Source organism: Peromyscus californicus, unplaced genomic scaffold (genome assembly GCF_007827085.1).
Source record: "Peromyscus californicus insignis strain IS unplaced genomic scaffold, ASM782708v3 Scaffold_24__1_contigs__length_46423439, whole genome shotgun sequence".
NCBI lineage: Eukaryota > Metazoa > Chordata > Mammalia > Rodentia > Cricetidae > Peromyscus > Peromyscus californicus.
The window spans coordinates 36,796,328-36,815,604 of NW_026294535.1; the positions used below are offsets into that span (position 1 = coordinate 36,796,328).

The following is a 19,277-nucleotide window of genomic DNA, read 5'->3' on the forward strand; positions in this document are numbered from 1 at the left end:
CTATTTGCATCAGCAATCTATTGATTGTAATCTAAGAGGAATGAGTTTTCTTCATATTCCAGCTTCAAGACTAAAAGTGATGGCAGAAATTATTTCCTAAGCTTTGCAATAGTCATATTGCTTTTGTATTTCACAAAAGGAAATGTTTCTATTTATTGAAGATTGCCTTGCTTGCTATGGAGAGTTTAAGCAACATAAATCTTACCCCTTGTCTAGGACTTGTCTCTACAGAAGGAAGGAACTAGCTATGACCTTGTTTCTATTTGGAACAACATGGGTCATTTATATGGATAACTACTCTCAGTCTCTGTATAGCATTACAATTCTTTTTTCTCAGACTTTGTTGGTACTATGACTTTTTTATTCAAAATAAATTATTTGCAACAGAACTTGCAAGCCTATTACGTCACGTTGAAAAAGTTGTAATAGAAATGTTGTTACAACCTTAAACTTACGCTTTGCTATCTCGTTCCCATATGCAGCTGTACAAGGGTCGAGTGTTATGTTCCGAACAGTGGAGGTCACTTTGCACAAGGAAGGCAACACCTTCGGCTTTGTCATTCGAGGTAGGTGGTGGTTACCAACAATGGGCCTTCCGATATTCCTAGAGAACTTCTTGGTGAGATTCTAGAAGGCATCTTGAAAAACTGACCTTTCCATAAGTTAAAAATATCATTAAGCAAATAAGACTGTGACAAAGAATCAACGAATTCCAAATGATCAACTTTGGTTTTAGCCCAGTAATACAGAGCAAGTAGCTATTTTTAGTAGACCTTGCCAGTTCCCTCTGATCCTACTGATGTAGCACTTTCCAGTGTTCCTTTGTTCTTGTGTCTGGTCTGTATTACTGAATCAAAAATATTGATAGGTATGGCTTAATTTAATACCTAAGGATTAAGCAACTCGGTTTAAATGACTTTCTTTTAAAATACATTTTATTATTGCAACTTTCTAAAAATGGAACAAAGATAATCTAATCCTTGGGGTACCCGTGTGTATCAATTCAACCTATCTCATTATGGGATGGCATTGATAACTGAAGAGTTCAAGTGACTCCATTAGTTCTGAACTATGACTCTGTGTTTTTATGACTTTGTTTTTCTGGTTAGTGGTTTTGCCCCTGAAAGACTATTGCAACATTAGCAGTTCTTAATCCATAGTGTGATAATGAGATTCAATAATTACGTTTGCATCAGGAAATTTTAACACTACCAATTTGGGGGGGGGGGGATTTTCCCCATTGTTGTTACCTATAACAATGTACTTTACATGAGTAAGACTTCTGTCCAAATGATTGATAAAATATTAACTAATATTAACAAACATCTTAGCAAATCTATGCATTAAACACTACAACAGTCATGTTCACTTGGACAAGCTTTTCTTTATAGCAGAGCTCTGAATGTTTAATTCTAATCTAGGCCAGCCATTGGGCAAACCAATCACTCAATGAAATATTTACTAAGTACATACCTTCATGTCAGCATAGTGATAAGTGCTGTGGTATCATAAGACAATGACCCTACCTCAAGTCATTAAGGTCAATGAATTGAAGACACAAGCTGACAACTTCCACTAAGTGAGTAAAACAGAGGATAAACTAGGAGTTTATTATATGGCTTAGCTTGATGGTTATGATGGTTTTCTGGTTATAAAACTTTTCTGGCCAAACCCTCTTCTTAAGAGTTATGATAAGTTCCAAGGCCTGGTTACTAACCAGAACCATTCTTAAATTTCTTATAACAATAGACAAGATATAGTAGAAACTCTCCCTATAAGGTATTTAGGCTGAAGGATGGTGTATGCAAATCTTCTTCCCTTAAAACCATAAGGGAAATGCTTTTGAAACACATGCAAAAATTCCTAATTATTGAATAAGTGCAACAAAGATTCCTTTTGCTATACACATTCATCCCTAGTTACTGTAAGATTAACAAATAACAAGTCAAATTGCTAATGAAAGACCTGAGCCAATAACAATTTATCATTACAAAATAAAATGGATAGATGCAACTGAATGCCACATGTAATATTACCAAAATATCCTTCAAACAGTTTTTGGGAATTTCAAAAGTTTATGTGTATGCATGCACAGGAGATAGATCAGAGGCTAAAATGCTAGGTAGCACTTCATACAAGAAAGAATGAGTGGCCCATGAAGTCAGTGTTCTTTTCTTGAATTTGTATGATTATAGGGCCTCTTCTGATTTTAAAATCTTTGTAGTAATGAACTGGGTTTAGCTGATGACTGCCACGTTTGTACAGACTTTAGAATTTTCCTTGATACACTGGTTAAACATAAAAATTTGTGGTTTTACATTTTAAAAATCATCTTGAAGCCCATCTCCAGAGAGCTTATCTGATCAATTGGTAGCCACAAACACCCACTAAGGGTCATTGGCTAATCAAAATGAGACAGTGTGATGGATAAAATATTAGCACATCTGATACTTTTGACATAGCTGCAATTTTAGCTAAATTTGGGTCAGATAAATAGATAAACCAGTCAAGTCAGGATGGAGGTGGGCACTGCAGAGAGAACATTTCCATTCAGTGCTGGAGAATTTATTCTTTACCTCTTCTGATGAAAATGTGAACTTTGTTAGCAGATGGATGAAATTCATTTCTAATGAGAAAAAAAAATGGTTCATGAGAAGAGAATATTCTTCCTGTAGAACAAAGGGTGATGCCTCCGTGTGAACTTTAGAGAGTTCATCCCTGGAACCAAAGGACATTCTCTGAGTCAGCAAGATGGCTCACCTGGTAAAGATGCTTGCCAACCAGCCTGCTGACCTGAGTTGGATCCTGGGAGCCCACATGTAGAAAGAAAGAACTGACTCCTGCAAGTTATCCTCTGACCTCCACATACATCTACAAACTAAAATAATTTAGAAAATGTTAAAAACAATGGAAAGAACAAAATCTATTTTTAAAGAGCACTGTGTTGCCAAGCTGGCATATTCCACTGGACAAGGACACTTAGCCATTCCCATAGTTAAAGCTGGACAGAGTCCTGTTCATTCTAACATACATGCATGATATTCACATTTGGTCTCTATGGTGATACTGACATTGGCTTTGTTTTCTGGAGCTAAATATTGAACCTGGGGTCTCATGCATGCTCAGCTCCTCTACTGTGAGCTCCAATTCCAGCCCAGGTACTAACATTTTTTAAAAGCATCTCCAATGATGCTAATGTGTGTCCTTATAACCAGTGAACATCAGTGATCTGAGGTGCCTATTTTACATTACAAGTCCAAACTTCCTAGAACCTAAGGGCCTTATTTAGTGCATTATTTCATTAATGATAAAATGTCAGCTATCGAGAAGTTTAGAACTCAATTAGCATGCCTTCAGTGTTTTATATTTAAATTTGGATCTGAGAAAATTATGAGAGGGTTTCTTGCTGGCTTCAACATGCACCCTTTTCCAAATCAGTTCCCTCATAGAAAAGCAAATGTACCTCTCAGGAATACCTTGCAAGAGCAAATGCTTCTTAACCTTTCTCTTGGGCTGGATACCTTTCATTTGCCTCCCCTTGTCTCGGGAAACGACAGTCTGTTACACCACACACTCCTTGAAGAAGAGCCGGTGATGGCCTTCATATTTATCAGATACTGGCAAACTGGAGACTGCTCGTGTGATTTCCCAGGATGACAATAGGAAAGGAACTCGGGTCGCAGAAAGACTAGAAAAGTAGGAAATGCTAAGCATTAAATAGAGGAGCCTAGTAGGGTGAGAACTACCATTTTCATCTTTGGGAAAACTTGTTTGCAGAAAAGTGTGTGTGTGTGTGTGTGTGTGTGTGTGTGTGTGTGTGTGTGTATGTGTATGCTCCAGTCTATATAACAAGGACCAATGTATGACTTGAAAGGTGTCAGCTGACTATGAGAAAAAATGTTGTATACTCTCTCCTGTCCAGATGTGGGGTGGGCTGCCTCAGACCTAGTGAGTGGCCCATCCCTGGTGACCCCAAGCACATGCTGGGGAGCACAGATGAAGGAAATTGTACAAATCAGTTCTGGGTCAAAAAGAAAACTTCCCAGGGATTATCTTCCATCTGGAGCTTTACGTCCCAGTAAACTACAAACTCCTCTAGAGAAATTTTCTCTTATACAGAATTTGAATTCCCATTGCGATCGGCACGACAAGCTCTTCCAAGTCTTCCCCGGTAGTTTAAACACTATACTTTTGATAGTGGCCATTTAAACCACTTTGTTGTGTTCTAGACAGGATCATAGTCTTTAACCCAGGCAATCCCGGAACATACTGCACAGCCCATAGACCAGGCTGACTTCATACTCATGAGGATTCCCCCTGCCTCAGCTTCCCAAGTGCTAGAATCATAATTGTGTACCACCACACTTTTCCTTCTTTTTTTAACCACTTGGCCCTTTTCTTGAGTTTTTGCTTTAATATATGGTTGAAGGCCCGCTTCCGCATCTATACTCTAGGCCATGTTGCTCAGCGTGAGGTGTGCACACCTGTGCATTGTTTATGACTGGGAGATGGTCTCACTGGACCAGTAGTTTGAATTAGTAAGCCCCAGGCCATTCCAGTCGTCATATATCTTCTGTCATTCTGATGGCTGCTTGTGTTTATTAAGAAGCGGAGAGGTAGTGACTTCGGAACATTTTGCCTAAAATGAATAAGCCCTTTAAAGGTTTTCCATGCCAGAGGGCAAGTTGCACCTTCTCCCCTCTGTATCCACAAATACACTGCTACATCTCCACTGGCACTTTGTAAGGAGGTGTTTTTCTTTTTTCTTTTTTTTTTTTAAGGCAACAATGAGAGCGTTTTCAAGTTGTCTTCCTCTTTTTTATTATTTTTTATATTTTCTCCCAGGGGGAGCACACGATGACAGAAATAAGTCTCGTCCAGTTGTGATAACCTGTGTTCGTCCCGGAGGGCCTGCTGACAGGTAAACTCCATCTTTATCATTATCCAAACTAGATTGAATACAGCCGGGGACTCTGAAAGAGAACATAATTAATTGTAACCGCTAGATGTCAAGTATGTATGTGAGAATGTGAAAGCGCCAAGAGTTTGAGCTGTGAGGAAGTGAGGTTTTGCCTCCAGACTCCTCCTTTCCTGTGCGTTCTCTCTGGCCAGTACTTGGTTCTGAGCTCAGCTCCCTCCATCGTAGATATAGACAACACTGGCGGCCTTTCAGGTTTGTTTGCTTAGCAAAAGGTGTTTTGGGTGGCCTGACTCACTAGACGCACTCCAAGGCATAGTTGGCCTGTATCCTTCTGCACTGCCGTGTTCCCATCTGGGAAGATGGATCAGTGCTGTGACTCTTAGGATCAACAGCATCTCCTCATGGTGATGACCCTGCACATCACAGGGGAACGACATTTAGTCAAATGGAAGAAATTTTGTCGATCTCTAAGGATTTCCCTTCCTTGAGAATTTGAGTATGTGAAGGGAAAGTGCTCTTAGATGTTTGCTCATAAGCCTCGCTGGGTCCCAGGTAAACTCACAATCTAAGTGTCTCTGGAGATGCTTCTGTCTGTGTGGTTTTCTGATGGCAAAAGCGAACTCTAGAATAACGGATGAGCACAACTCCTTCCACAGATACTGTTAAAGGATGGGAAACAGATACACTAATTGCTCCTGTCTGTCCATCTAGAATCAACATAGATTGTTAAACCTTTTGGGGAGGAAGTCATTATCATAAATACTATTTATGAAGCACTTTCTATATTCCAAAAAGTATGCTGCCTGTTTGGTGAATATTGTATTATTTTAGTCTTACAATCACCCTGTAAATGGGGCATTTCTTCATTTTCTCACAGCTGACCAAAGACTTAGGATAGTTAAGACAGATGTTAAAAAGGACTCGGGTGTGTTTTCCTCCAGAACTCATGCTGTGAGCTCACTTCTAAGGAAGATGATATTTCCTATAAAATAAGGAAATGTGGAGATATTGGATGCTCCACTGTGCCGGCATCTAGCATCTGTTTGCCTTTGCAGAGGACAACACTAACTACAAACTTCAGGGAGTTTCACCTTTTCCCTTCCCCATGCTTCTCTTGGGGACTGCTCCTTCCAAAGAGAAGAGATGTATACACATTTCTCATCCATCTTAACAGTTAGGGTTAACAGGAACGTCAGGAGCAAATTACAAACTGTCGTCAAGTGCAGTTAGAATGCAAAGAAACGTGGCACTAAATATTAAACTTTAGTTATATGCTTAGAATCATCTAAGTGAAAGATATTTGTTTTAGCGATCACTTATAGCCTCCCACATTCCTCAGGCTGCTTTTTGTCTTTCTTTCTCGTCTCACGCCCTTCCCCCACGGAGAGACAGCCAGCCGGAGGCTACTTTGACCCTGCACCCCTGGTGTCACTAATGTCCTCTCATCCTCTCCAGGTGCCTTAGAACTCTGAATTCACAGCAGGGAGAATGTTCTTTGCCTGCCTCGTCCAAGGCCGGTGAGGCTGGATTGGCATAATGATTGCCAAATGGCTTCATAACTCAGTAGGGAAATTTACAGATGAGGAGAATGCTCACCAGCACGCCCTGTCCCACTTGGGTTCACGGCTAATAAATGGGATGAAATTAGAAGGCTTCTCTGTTCAACTTGGCTTTGGGGAAAAAATAGGTGAATGCTATTTCCTGGGCTCCGGTAAATCAATTTTCGACTTCGAGTGAAAGCCTGCAAGAGGGAAAATGTGCCTTTCTTACTTTCATCCTCCACGAGTCAACTGTGGGTGACCAGGTTATTTGCTAATATGTGGTTATTTTCTCATTACTGGTTTTTCGTATTACAGCAATTTTCTGTCCGGGCTTACCTCTTTACACTCGCCCTGTCATTCTCGATGCCTGAAAAGAATGCAAATGGGCTGGATGACAGAATGCACGTGAAAGCACGACTCTGGCTAAGTGGCTGTTAAAGCAGAACCCCATTATGCTCAATTAATCAAGACTATTCCTGTATTCTCTCCCTAGAGAGGGCACCATCAAACCTGGAGACAGGTTGCTCAGTGTGGATGGAATTCGGCTTCTTGGAACCACCCATGCTGAGGCCATGAGCATTCTTAAACAGTGTGGACAAGAGGCGACGCTCCTGATAGAATACGATGTCTCCGTGATGGGTATGTGTGAAGCCCCAAGGGTGTGACCTCCTAAGCTCTACTTCATGGCGGCTGTCCATTCCTAAAAAGCCACCTAGGGTCAGCTGTGACGGTCTGCCCTCTCCTAGCAGCTAGGATGTCATGGGTCCACGTTTACTCTGCGTTCAGGAAGAGGTAACGTCTACTTTTCAGCTGTGCAGAGTTCATGTCCACCACTTAACATCTCAGTCTCCCCGTGTTTGACCTAGCAATCAGCTCTTCCACACAAATTATACTCTTCTGTATATTTTTTTTTTTTGTAAAAATAGCAGTAAACTATTTTTACCTCCCAGAATCACATAACTTGGAAGTTCTGGCTTTCTGATTTTCATGTCATTGCAAGATAGCCCTAGCAGCCAGAAGTCTGGAGAGTACAATGGCAAAAAGAAGCCAGGTTCAGTTTCTCCTCAAAGATTCCTAATGACTTTCACTGAGAGTAAACGCTGGTAACTCCATGAATCTCTGTGTGTAGGAACAAGGTCCGCTCTCTACGCTTGTAGAGGAGACAAGAATGCCTGATGAGCCAGAGGGAGAACATTTCTCCTGTCCAGCTCTTCTTCTCCTGATGGACACATCCACCCATTTTCTTACAAACAACACAATTCTAATCTTCTTTATGGCTGGATAAAACTCTGTCTCCCTCTCTCTCTCTCTGTCTCTCTATCTGTCTCTCCCTGTCTCTGTCTCTGTCTCTCTCTCTGTCTCTCTCTCTCTCTCTCTGTGTGTGTGTGTGTGTGTGTGTGTGTGTGTGTGTGTGTGTAATTTTCTTTATCATTTTTCTGTTGACAATGAATCTATAGTTTGCTGTTGTAAATAATGCTGCAAAAAGTGTGCATGTGAAAGCATGTCTGCGGTAAGCAAAATAAAGTCGACTCAGAAAGATATCATATACCTCCCCTCATGTGTAGACTCTGTGTGTGTGTGTGTGTGTGTGTGTGTGTGTGTGTGTGTGTGTGTGTGTATGTGTGAAGTGTAAGCAGTTCTACCTAGGGAAAGGAAGAGGGCTAACAAGATGGGCAAGGGGAGGCTTGAGAGGGACTATGGGCTGATTATAGTTAAAGTGCCCGATACTTGAATGGCAGTGTCTTTATAAACCTGTCACTATATGCATAGTGAATATACACCAATAAGTTTTCTATTTCTCCAAGTAGATTATGTTTAGTAGACAAAGAAAATAATAGGCACTCATCTGTGATATGATTAGATGTAGAACATTTTATTTCCAATGAAAGCATATGAGAATTCCTTCTTCACCCAGTACTCAGTATTCCTGTCTAGTTCATCCCATTCACTCCAGAGTGTGTGCATTGGGGTCTCACTGTACATTTATTATTTTTTTTAATTTTTATTTTTTTTGGTTTTTTGAGACAGGGTTTCTCTGTGTAGCTTTGCGCCTTTTCCTGGATCTTACTCTGTAGACCAGGCTGGCCTTGAACTCACAGAGATCTGCCTAGCTCTGCCTCCCGAGTGCTGGGATTAAAGGCGTGCGCCACCAACGCCCGGCTCTTTATTTTATTTATTTATTTATTTTTTTGGTTTCACTGTACATTTAATACACACTTCCTGGGTGGATAATTATGAAGCACCTTTTCATTGGCCACTGGAAGATGACTGTTAACTTTATTTTTCCCGTACCCATTTCTTAGGAAGTATGTATGCTCGTGTACAATTTTGGTACCAATATCTCATCTCAGAAGCGATATATTACTAATGACTTTTAGATGAAAAGTTTTGGCAGTTTCAGTGACGTACTTTTTTAAAAAAAAAAAGCTTTGAAGATATAAATTTTCTTAGCTGGGGTTTATTCAGACTGTGTTGACGTTTTAATGAAATCAACAGGGTTGGAGGAATGGTCCTCAGGAAAAGTAAGGATTCAGTTTTGAATGTTAAATCAGGGATATGGATTATTATCCAAGAAGGGCTATGAGTGAACCACTATGAGCCCAAAGCTGAACACATAGGTCAGAGTAAGAGATGAAACTCCAGCATCTGCCTTAAACCCAGGAGGCTAAGGGAAATGTGAGAAAATGATCTTGGACAAAATTACAGGAGTTCCAAAGACAGTTCTCAGGTCAGCCAGTAGCTGAACATCAGCAGAGTAAAAAAAAAAACTGTACAGGAAGTTGAGAGAAGTCATCAGTGATGGACACAGTGAACCAAGGCAGTTTAGAGTCGTGGAGGTAACGCTTCTCCTGTGTCTTAGTTAGGGTTTCTATTACTGTGAAGAGACACCATGACCATGGAAACTCTTATAAAGGAAAACATTTAGTTGGGGTGGCTTACAGTTTCAGAGGTTTAGTCCATTATCTTCATGGTGGGACATGGCAGCATGCAGGCAGACATGGTACTGGAGAAGGAGCTGAGAGTTCTACATCCAAATCATCAGGGGGAAAAATTGCGCCACACTAGGCCTGGCTTGAGCATCTGAGACCTCAAAGCCTGTGGAGTGTGACACACTTACTCCAACAAGGTCATACTTACTCCAACAAGGCCACACCTTCTAATAGTGCCACTTCCTATGGGTCTTTGGAGGCCATTTTCTTTCAAACCACCACATCCTATATAAAATGATAAGACTCACACTAACGCACTTGTAAACTGCTGAAATGGACAAAAGAGTCCATGCTATGTGGTGCTTAACATATCAATGTACTTATTAATAAATGCAAATGTGTATTATTTTAAATATTTACAAGGAAAAAAATCCCTCCATTTTGATGTTGTTGAAATGCATTATCAAATGATTAGGAGAAGCCTAGGGGTCCTACTCTTAGAAAAGTAATATAATAACAAGGAAAGCATGAGACTGAAGGGGAATTTTTTTTCTTTAAAAAAGGCCCTAACACTAACAGAATACAGAGTCTTTGCATGAACTTGGTTTGAATTCTGGCCTCTGTTGACTTTGGACAAATTATTTCACCTCTCCAGGCTAGCTGCTCTAGAAAGTCATGTCTGAAAAAGGGACGGCAAGAGAACAATCATTCTTCAAAATGCTGGTGAATGTATTAAGTAGCCTAATAACCAAAGTTAATATAACCAAAGTGCTCACCATAACCAAGCTTATTAACTATGAGGAAATGAAAGTTCATTATTTCCATGCTCCACGTCTCTAAAATGAATCCCAGGTCTCCTGTTGCCCTGAATTAAAATACAGCTTTTACTTTAGTTTGTGGAAAATATGTCATCCTTTCTCAAGGGAGTATTTGGGAAATTATACAGTCTGGATTGTTTTATTTTCTAAAAGTTCATACAAGTGCTTATTTTCATATGATTTTGCTCACAATGTTTTCAAAATATATTTCTGAGAATGCAAATTAACTTTGATATTAGAGTCTTTTGTGGAGTAACACACAGTCGTCTCCTAGATATGGTGCTGGGGCTGGAGAGGTGACTCAAACATTGAGAGAAACATGAAGGTTTTTAAACCTGAGAACCTCAGTTCTGTTCCCATGTTGTATCCCCCAGTCATCTATCTGTAACTCCAGTTCCAGAGATACAGTACCCTATTTTGACCTCTGGGGGCACCGTACACATATGGTATACTGTGGACGACCAGCCCCCACCATTTTTTATCCCAGGAACTCTTGAGAAATGGGGGATAAGAAACTTAGTTAGAAATAGAGAGGAGAGAAAACACAAGATGGACTCAGGTGGGCCTGGGTCTTTATCCACCAGCCCAGAACTTTATTCCAAAGGGTTATTTATAACAATGCCAAGGGGTGGAGCAAAAGACCTCCCCCTTGCTAGTTACAGTCACCTGGTACCCAGGCCCGTGGTCCAATCAACCTCTCATGCAGTCCCGCTGGGTACAGCCACTAGGAAACCTAGTGGTCTCCAACAGTATACTTACATGCATGCATGGCAGACAAAACAGTCATACACATAAAATAAAAAGAAGTATTTTTAAAACAAGAATATTGTTCTAAGCCTCAATCTTTGGGTTAGTTTTACAGTCAAAGGGCATAAAGATGTCACCAAATCAAAAAAAAAAAAAATCAAAACCCAGAACCCAGTGAGCTGATATTCACCTCCTTGTCAACCTGCTCCAATTTTTCCTGGAGTATATTTGCTTTGCTAAATAAACATCCACTTAAACTTTAAAAAAAGTCACCAAACCTATTCTGATTTGGAACTTGCCTAAGCTATTTTTGAACACTTCATGATTCTCTAATAGTTCCTTACTTTACAACTTAGGAGGGACTGTAGATGGTCATCAGTAAACATGGAACTCTATTTAGCTGGCTAAAAAGAAAGACTTATGTTGTATGATTTAAATGCTTTCTTCCTACACTGTAGTTAATGTCTACAGTGATCTGGTTGATTTCACATACAACCAACAAATTATTGTAGTTGATAATAAAGACGGAAAGAGTTAATAACCACAGTGTTCTTCCCAGTTGTTTGGACCCTTCCCACGGCTGTGCCCAGTGTTTACCACCAAGACTCAGGTCAAGCCCACCTTCTCATTGGTCCAATGCATTTAGATGACTCAATCTCTTTCTCATTTTATCCCCGCCCCCCTTTGAATGAGAAGGGAAGACACTCTGTCTCCTTCTGGATACGCCACAGGGGTGTTTACATTTACGTTTGCCTCTGCTATCTATTTGTGTGTCTGTTGTGACACTGGGTTCCACAGACCAGAGGAAACACTAAGAATAACTTTGTTTACTCCCAGTACACCTCACCGGGAGTCATCAGGTATACATAGAAGGCTCTTGATGATAACTGTAGATTGCACAATACATTTGCTTATAGATTAGCTGTCCTTATGACCAATCATTATTAAGTGGGTGTTTGTAGAATGTACCAAAACATCAATATTTATGCTACATGTTCGAAATGAAGTTATTTTGTGATTTATGATTTTGTCTTACACTGAGGTGTAACATCCTCAAACTTTCAACCTCAGTACTTCTTAAATTACTCATGGTGTTTTTCTGAATCCTGTCAATCTTTAATTCTCCCATGAGATATCATTTTATATGCTCATCTTCAAACCTATCTTATGTTCTGCTACACAATGGTAGCATGTAAAACTAAGGATAATGAGGAAAGAAATTAGGATTTCATTCCAAATACCCCAGGACATTACGTCTTTGTGCAGTTATGTGGATAGTCCTTACCTGCGTGCATTCAATCCTGAACAAGTGAAAAGAGCAGTTTATGAGCAACTGTTTAAATAGAGAGGAATTTAGATGATATAAATCTTTTTAAAAAAAATGGTGGATTTGTCTTCACAAAACATAGGTTTATTGGCATTGTATTTCCTTTTTTGAAATATCAGAATCGGGATATAAAACCTGCGTCTATGAATCCTCACCTGCAAGTCCTAAGTGTGAATTACCAAGCACTGTTCATATATCTCCACTGATGCCTCGTGTGTCCTCAGTTAACTGAAAACTGAGAACTGCAAGGCTTCCTTCAGTAGTGACAGCATGCCCCTTGGTGAGCCTGTCACTGACATGCTTTTCTATTTTCTTAGAAAATACCATAAACAGGAGCCAAGAGTAACAATCCTTCGAAACAATCACACATAATTTTTAAATGCCAACAGTCTTTTCTTTAGAATGTTATTACTATGAAATGATAGTTACATGGTCTTATACAATTTTTATCTAGACTTGAGTTCTTTGGCGGGGAAGTTGAGACAGGGTTTCTCTGTGTAACTGCCCTGCTGTCCCAGAACTCACTTTGTAGACTAGTCTGGCCTCAAACTCACAGAGATCCCCCTGCCTCTGCCTCCCCAATGCTAGGGTTAAGGGCACGTGCCACTATGCCCATCTTAAAAATGAACTCTTATAAAATTCTATTATTCTTACTACCTCATCCCCTATGATGTGTTCAAACAAGACAGGAATGCTATGTGCAGTCCTCCTCACTGATTTCTTCCACTGCCTCCTTCTTCTACAACTACATAGAGAAGCTTTTCTACTTCTAAGGACTCACTTTATTCCATGAGACCTCCAAGATAATCCTGCCCCCCCCCCTTTAAGGTCATCTGTGACATATGGCATAATGAAATCAGGGGAGAGACATAGCACATTCACTAGATCTCAGAACTGGATGTGGAAATACTTGGCATATGAGTCCGTAGACTTTGGCTACAAAGACTACCTGCCACAGTTAAGATGATTAAGAGCAAACTAGAAAAGAAATACCAACAATAAAACAACCAAATAGAAGTGAGCAGCGAGAAGCCAGACTGACTCCAGTGCCTAGCAAAGCACCTGGCATAAAGTAAGCTCTCTGCCACATTTATTGAACAGATAAATGAGTCTGTGACTCTGGAAGTTTCCTTTCTCCTTCATAGCTTGCTATTATTGCATATTATATCACATTTCTGTACATAATTTTAAGCAAACCAATATAGTATCTTGAAACTACATGCATAATGTATGAGATTTGTCTAGAATAGGGACCATCAATATTCTCTTATTTCATTGTCATATCTGATTGATGGAAGGTGACCCTCTGAAGCACTGTGTGGAGACTGACTTTGAGGTTTGAACCAATCTCACTGGACAAGAGCATTGGGAGCTGTTGCGTTGTCTATGTGAGTGCTCTAGGTGCAGGGATAACCATGATGTCGATCCCCATCCCGCATCCACTGTATTGGTTACTTTTCTTGTTTCTTGTGACGAAATACCCGGCAAAAAGCAACTTAAGAAAGGAAGTGTTTATTTTGACTAAACGGGGGGACTGGGTGTAGAAGTCAATCATGGCTAGGAAAGCAAGGGGGCAGGCCTAGCTCCTTCCTGAAACAGCGGGAAACGGCTGATCACAGTCCTGTGGATCAGGAAACAGAGGAAAGGGAATGCTTGTCTCCTTGATTGTCCTAGATCCCAGCCCAATGAATGGTGCCCGCCTACATTTAGGGTTAGTCCTGACCCCCACCGTCAGTCCTTTCTAGATTATCATCACAAACATTCCTGGTGGGATGCCTCATTAATGCTCCAGACATTTCTTAATCCAATCAAGTCGACAACCAACACTCTCCATCATAGTCGTTTAGAGATTCAAGCAATGCTCCAGCTAGTAGACAAAAGACTGGTCCCTGGTCCATAGGTGATTCACTTTAGAGCCGCCCTGCTACACTTTATCATCTTGTTGCTGTGTCTTAGTGGATCTCAACCTTCCTAAGGCTGTGACCCGTTTAATACAGTTCCTCCTGTTGTGGTGACCCCCTCCACAACCTTAAATTTATTTTTGCCGCTACTTCATAGCTGTAATTTTGCTACTGTTATGAATTATATTGTAAATATTTTTGGAGATGGAGGTTTGCCAAAGGGGTCACGACCCATGGGTTGTGAACCACTGGGTGTTTCACTATTCTTTCTGCACTGCATGCAACAGGATGATCCACATATATTTTTTTACCCCTCTTAAAGAGACAGTACACTATTCTAAAGCATAGGTATGCAACCTGGATGCATTCTGTGGTCTTCATGGCGCTCTTGAAAAGTTGGGATCATTTGATGACACTGGGAAACGAAGGCTTTTGCTTTGAAGTCAACCTGAATATCTGGCTGCTCTTAATATTTAATTACTGGGCTAGCCTTCCTCTGTACAAACACCGGCTTGAATTGAATCGCACACTTCCTTTTTGCATGGAAGGTATTTTTCTATGGCATCTTCAATCCCCTCATATCTGAGCCTTGCAGTGAGTCCTATCATACCTGTTCCCTCAGCCCATCACGATTGGGATTCCCTTTTGTTTTAGACAGCACAGCTCCCAGACAGTCTGTGGAGTCTTTCAGAAAAGAAGGCCCACCACTGCAAGGAGCTTTTCCAAATAGTGGGACATTCTCCTCATGTTTCCAAAAGCAGGTAGGTGAAGGCTTCATAGGAATGTGAGCATTTGGGACCGAGTGGCAGAAGTGAGAACCGGGATGCTCAGCAGAGCTCCTTAGTACTAGTGTGGTCCATTCTCCCAGTCCTGTGGGTGAGCCCCTGTTGGCTCCCCATCCCTGTTCCCAGCCAGGCAATACTGCTACCTCATGCTGGTCACATTTCCTTGGGCTTGCAGAGAAATGTGTTTCTCAAAAGCCTCATCCATAATGCATTAGTTGTTGGCCTCTGGAACTCTAAAGTAATCTGGTTCCCCTCCAACTCTATTGTAAAAGGTATACATAAATAGTACTAAATATCTGGGTAATGCTAACAGAAGGTGATGAAACACTAGAGAGTTCTTCACTAGTTTCTTTCTAGAAGCTGAATATAATAAGTATTAAGGGAACAAACAGGGGTATCAGAATAAATGTACCAAAGATTAATAATTCAGCATCTGAATTTTCCCTTAAAGCACAAAGGCTTATCTTTTAGAGGGCAATGTTCTTTGTGATAGGATCACAAAAGTCTCTACATATTTTAGACACTGCTACACCTTGAGGAGACTACACCATGCCATCTCAGAGGTCCTTCCAGCTGCACTGAGCAACATTTTGGAATTTAGATATTCAAAAGCCTGTTGCCACTCCTTTCTTCATTGAAAGAAACCACAAACCCCAACTAAAATGGCTACACATAAAATATTTGAAAATACCTTTTCCTATTAGCTTAATCTGATTTAAAGTGGCCACAAATAACCTCACTATCTATAAGAAAATTGGCCATTGATTGTTCATTAGCTCAAACCCAGCAGTGCCACCAACAGTTACAGATTTCCCAGAATGCCTCTTGGCATCCCTTGTCCCCGAAGTCAGCATACTGTCATTGCCTGAAAGAAATTTTGATCTTGGCGTTCTGAGATATTTAATAAATTAATCAAAACTTGGTCAAAATTCTTTCATTTCCAGATTGTACACGATGCTTCTCACATTAAATATGTCCCTCTCGGGGGCAAATTAGCCCTTTAATTTTAGCATAGTTTAGAAAGATGAAAAGCTGCCAGCTCTGTCAGGGGCAATCTCCCTTTGAGTGATAAGTTTCTCTGAGGTCATGTGTATGTATTAGCTAGTCCAGACTGGCTTTTCCTTTTCAAAAATGAGATTCAGACAAGCTTGGTTATTAATCATAAGGTCAGTCTGGGCCTGTATTCTGCAGTCTGCCTTCAAAGTATCAATCAAGATTATTCCCTTCGTGGTGATAAACTAATTGTATTAACTTTTTTTGTAAAACCAACTCCAAACTGTCTTTCACTGGGGCAAAAATATTGGTCTCTATGCTTTCCTCAAACACTATTGCACACAATGATGAGCTGTCAACTTCAAGGAGCCAAGAGTCCTGTCAGGCATGAACCCCTTCTGTGTCTTTTCCAAATATGTTGTCTCTCTTTGACAAACAAGTATTTACTTCAGTGTCTACCACAAGTAAAAAGGATTCTATTTTTATTAACTCTTCCATGCTGGTGGCTGTTCAAATATCCCGTTAACACTGTCAACCTTACCACCAAGGAAATAAACTCCCGGGCTGCCCACCGAAGTATTCTACTGCATCCTGGTCTTACATGTGACCAGGCTTTGTCACCATGGGGATAATGGACAGAAGCAGAAACACATGAATCTGCATCCTTGCGTGTCTTGGGTCCTGCCACCTTGACTAGGGGCAGTGAGGGCATGAAGAAATACTAGACACATGGTCACAGAAAAGTGGGATCAGGTCTTCTGGGCTGTGATTGGAGAAACCACGGCATCCCAGAAGATCAGGATGTTAATTATATACAGGCAGGTGGGGTTATTGCACCCAGCTGAACAAGGCGGCAGGGTTATTACACACAGATTAAGAAGGAGGTGGGGTTTATGGTATACAGCTGAATCAAGGAGACAGGTTTAGCTAATCTTGCTAGAAGCAGTCTCCGTGTGGGAACAGTCAGCAGACCATAAACAGCCAGGGGAAGAAAGCTATAGTGGATATTTTCACTGTCCACACACACTGTCAACATTCACACTTGGGCTAGGAGGGAAAGCTCTGTCATCCCTCTGAGCCTCACCCAGGGAAGGCTTTGCCTCTCCTGTGGGTCTGAGGCATTGGTTCTTGACATGACCATACTGATGTCAACAGCGCACATCTCTCAGGACTTCACCCACTCCCTACAACATGCTCTGAAACTTGCTTCAGGTTGGGAGATGGTCAGAATATTTTGGTGAGGACTTCCTCAGTTACTTTTCAGCGACATGGGACTTTTCTCAGCTGTGAATTTTCAGAAGCAGGAGGAAGTCATGTTTTTAACATAAATATGGAAGAAACAGCAGTACTTATACTCTGAAGCACCCAGTCTTACTACCTAAAGATGTTGGTGAGTGTAAAGTAGGAGAAGGAAAAAGGTAGAAGGCTATGTCTGATCTCTATGGAGATCTATGTCTCGAGAAGTCCCCACTTTACCACTGTGACATCAGAAAAGTCATCTACAAGGAGCATTGACTAGGACTGGCCGCTTGTAGACCACCTCTCCTGCAGAATTGGCTTATTTTAAAACAAGGGCGACACAAAAAGAACACTTCAAAATCTTCCATCCACCTCACCACCTTGACAGCCATGCCCATAATTCCCACAATCCTCTTGCCCCAAACATCTGTCCATTTGCTGTAAAATAAAATGAAATGCAGACACTGGCCCAACCTGGCTCCTCTCCAGGCTTCTCTCTGTCAGGCTTCTGTTACCTGGGACACTTCCTGATTCCTGGCCCGGGTTTTAGCTTGTGTGCTGTCTTATGGCTCTCCTCTCACCTGGGGTCACTATAATATAGTGATCCAATGGAGTCACACTTGACTCTTAACTCTGCAGCATGCTAATGTGTGACCTCCCTAAGTCTCATTTTCTCTCAACTGTGCAAGGAACTTTGTCACGGTTGCTGCGGTAACTAAATTTGTTTAATATACTAAAAATACCCAGCACACATAGACATAAAAGAAACCCCTTTGGGGCTCAGAATGGTATATTTAGGCAATTTAAAGCATTATTTACATAAAGACCAAATATGATAAATCTGTTCTAAGTATTGCTTCACCCACAGTATGGAGCTGTCACAATGTTACTGCAGATGATGTGTGTTGACGTTAATGAAGTTAACAAGCTGGATTTATATAACTCAGCCACTTAAACATTAAAGGTGGGACATCAAAACAAAACAAAAAAAAAAGAAACCCATTTTTTAATGTTTTTGTGAGTGTCGGTGTTAGGTATGCTCCCTTACTTTGCTACCATTGTATTTCTGGGGCATTCTTATTTCTTGGAGGTAGACTTTGAAAACCTAATTGGCAGTAATCCATCTATCCCTATAACTCCTCTAATGTGTTTTAAATATATACATTCTATACTCTTAATCCTTTTGGGCATAGTAGTCTTACAATTGTGTGCAGTGCTCTCCTCCTACGGGATTATGAACCCCTAGGACCGGGGTGGATCCATGCCCATACTGTCCTCTGTGGGGCTCTCCCATACACAGATGTTCTGGTTTTCGGTTGGTTAAATAAATGAATGAGAATGATTCATATTGAGCCTATATTTTTCTCCACACTCAATAATATTCAAAATAGTTTCCCATATAGTTCTAGCATCCCCTGTACTTTTACAAGCTTTATTCTGCTTTATCCTTGTAATAGCCTGGTAAGGTATCAGATACTCCTTCTTTATTGTGAATGGCTAAGAGCATCTTATTGACCACCAGAGTCTGGCACATTCTGATTAATGGGGGAATCCATGTGTTTTCTACAGTTAGAGGGAGGTTCATACAAGGCTAGTGAGTCCATTTGCAAAAATGAATGAACACTTATTTCTACACAAACATACAAGACTTTATAGGCTTCAGGGTCACCAGATATTTGATGTCCAGTGCCAAAAGGTGCAGATCTAGAAGACAGTGTAAGAACCTTAAACAATCTCTGAGAACTTTTTGTTCTTCCTCAGTGAACATCTCATGAATATTCCCCTTAAACATTCCCTAATGCTGTATTTTCTTTTTTAATACCAATATTTTTAAGATTTTATTGCTAATTATGTGTGTGCCTGTGCATCCATGTGTGGGTATGTGCACTTGAGTGCAGAAGATGCCCTCGGAGGCCAGAAGTGGGCTTCGGATCCCCTGGGGCTGGAGTCATAAGCCGTTGTAAGCTTCCTGACACAGGTGTTGGGAACCAAACTCCGTCTCTAAGAGCAGTATGTGCTCTCCAGCCTCTTAAGACCACCATTTGAAAATAAACATGTATGTAAAATTATACATG

At 40.8% G+C, this 19,277-nt stretch overlaps 1 protein-coding gene across 12 annotated transcripts in view; it reads left to right on the forward strand.

Moving 5' to 3' along the window:
• Positions 1 to 19,277, forward strand: part of Grip1 (glutamate receptor interacting protein 1) — a 644,324-nt gene that overhangs the window by 491,891 nt on the left and 133,156 nt on the right. For all 12 annotated transcript variants that reach the window (XM_052753454.1, XM_052753458.1, XM_052753452.1 and 9 more), the window contains 3 exons: positions 483 to 566; positions 4,846 to 4,921; positions 6,956 to 7,101. In XM_052753454.1, the coding sequence (XP_052609414.1) occupies positions 483 to 566; positions 4,846 to 4,921; positions 6,956 to 7,101 (306 nt within the window). The remainder of the gene's footprint in view (positions 1 to 482; positions 567 to 4,845; positions 4,922 to 6,955; positions 7,102 to 19,277) is intronic.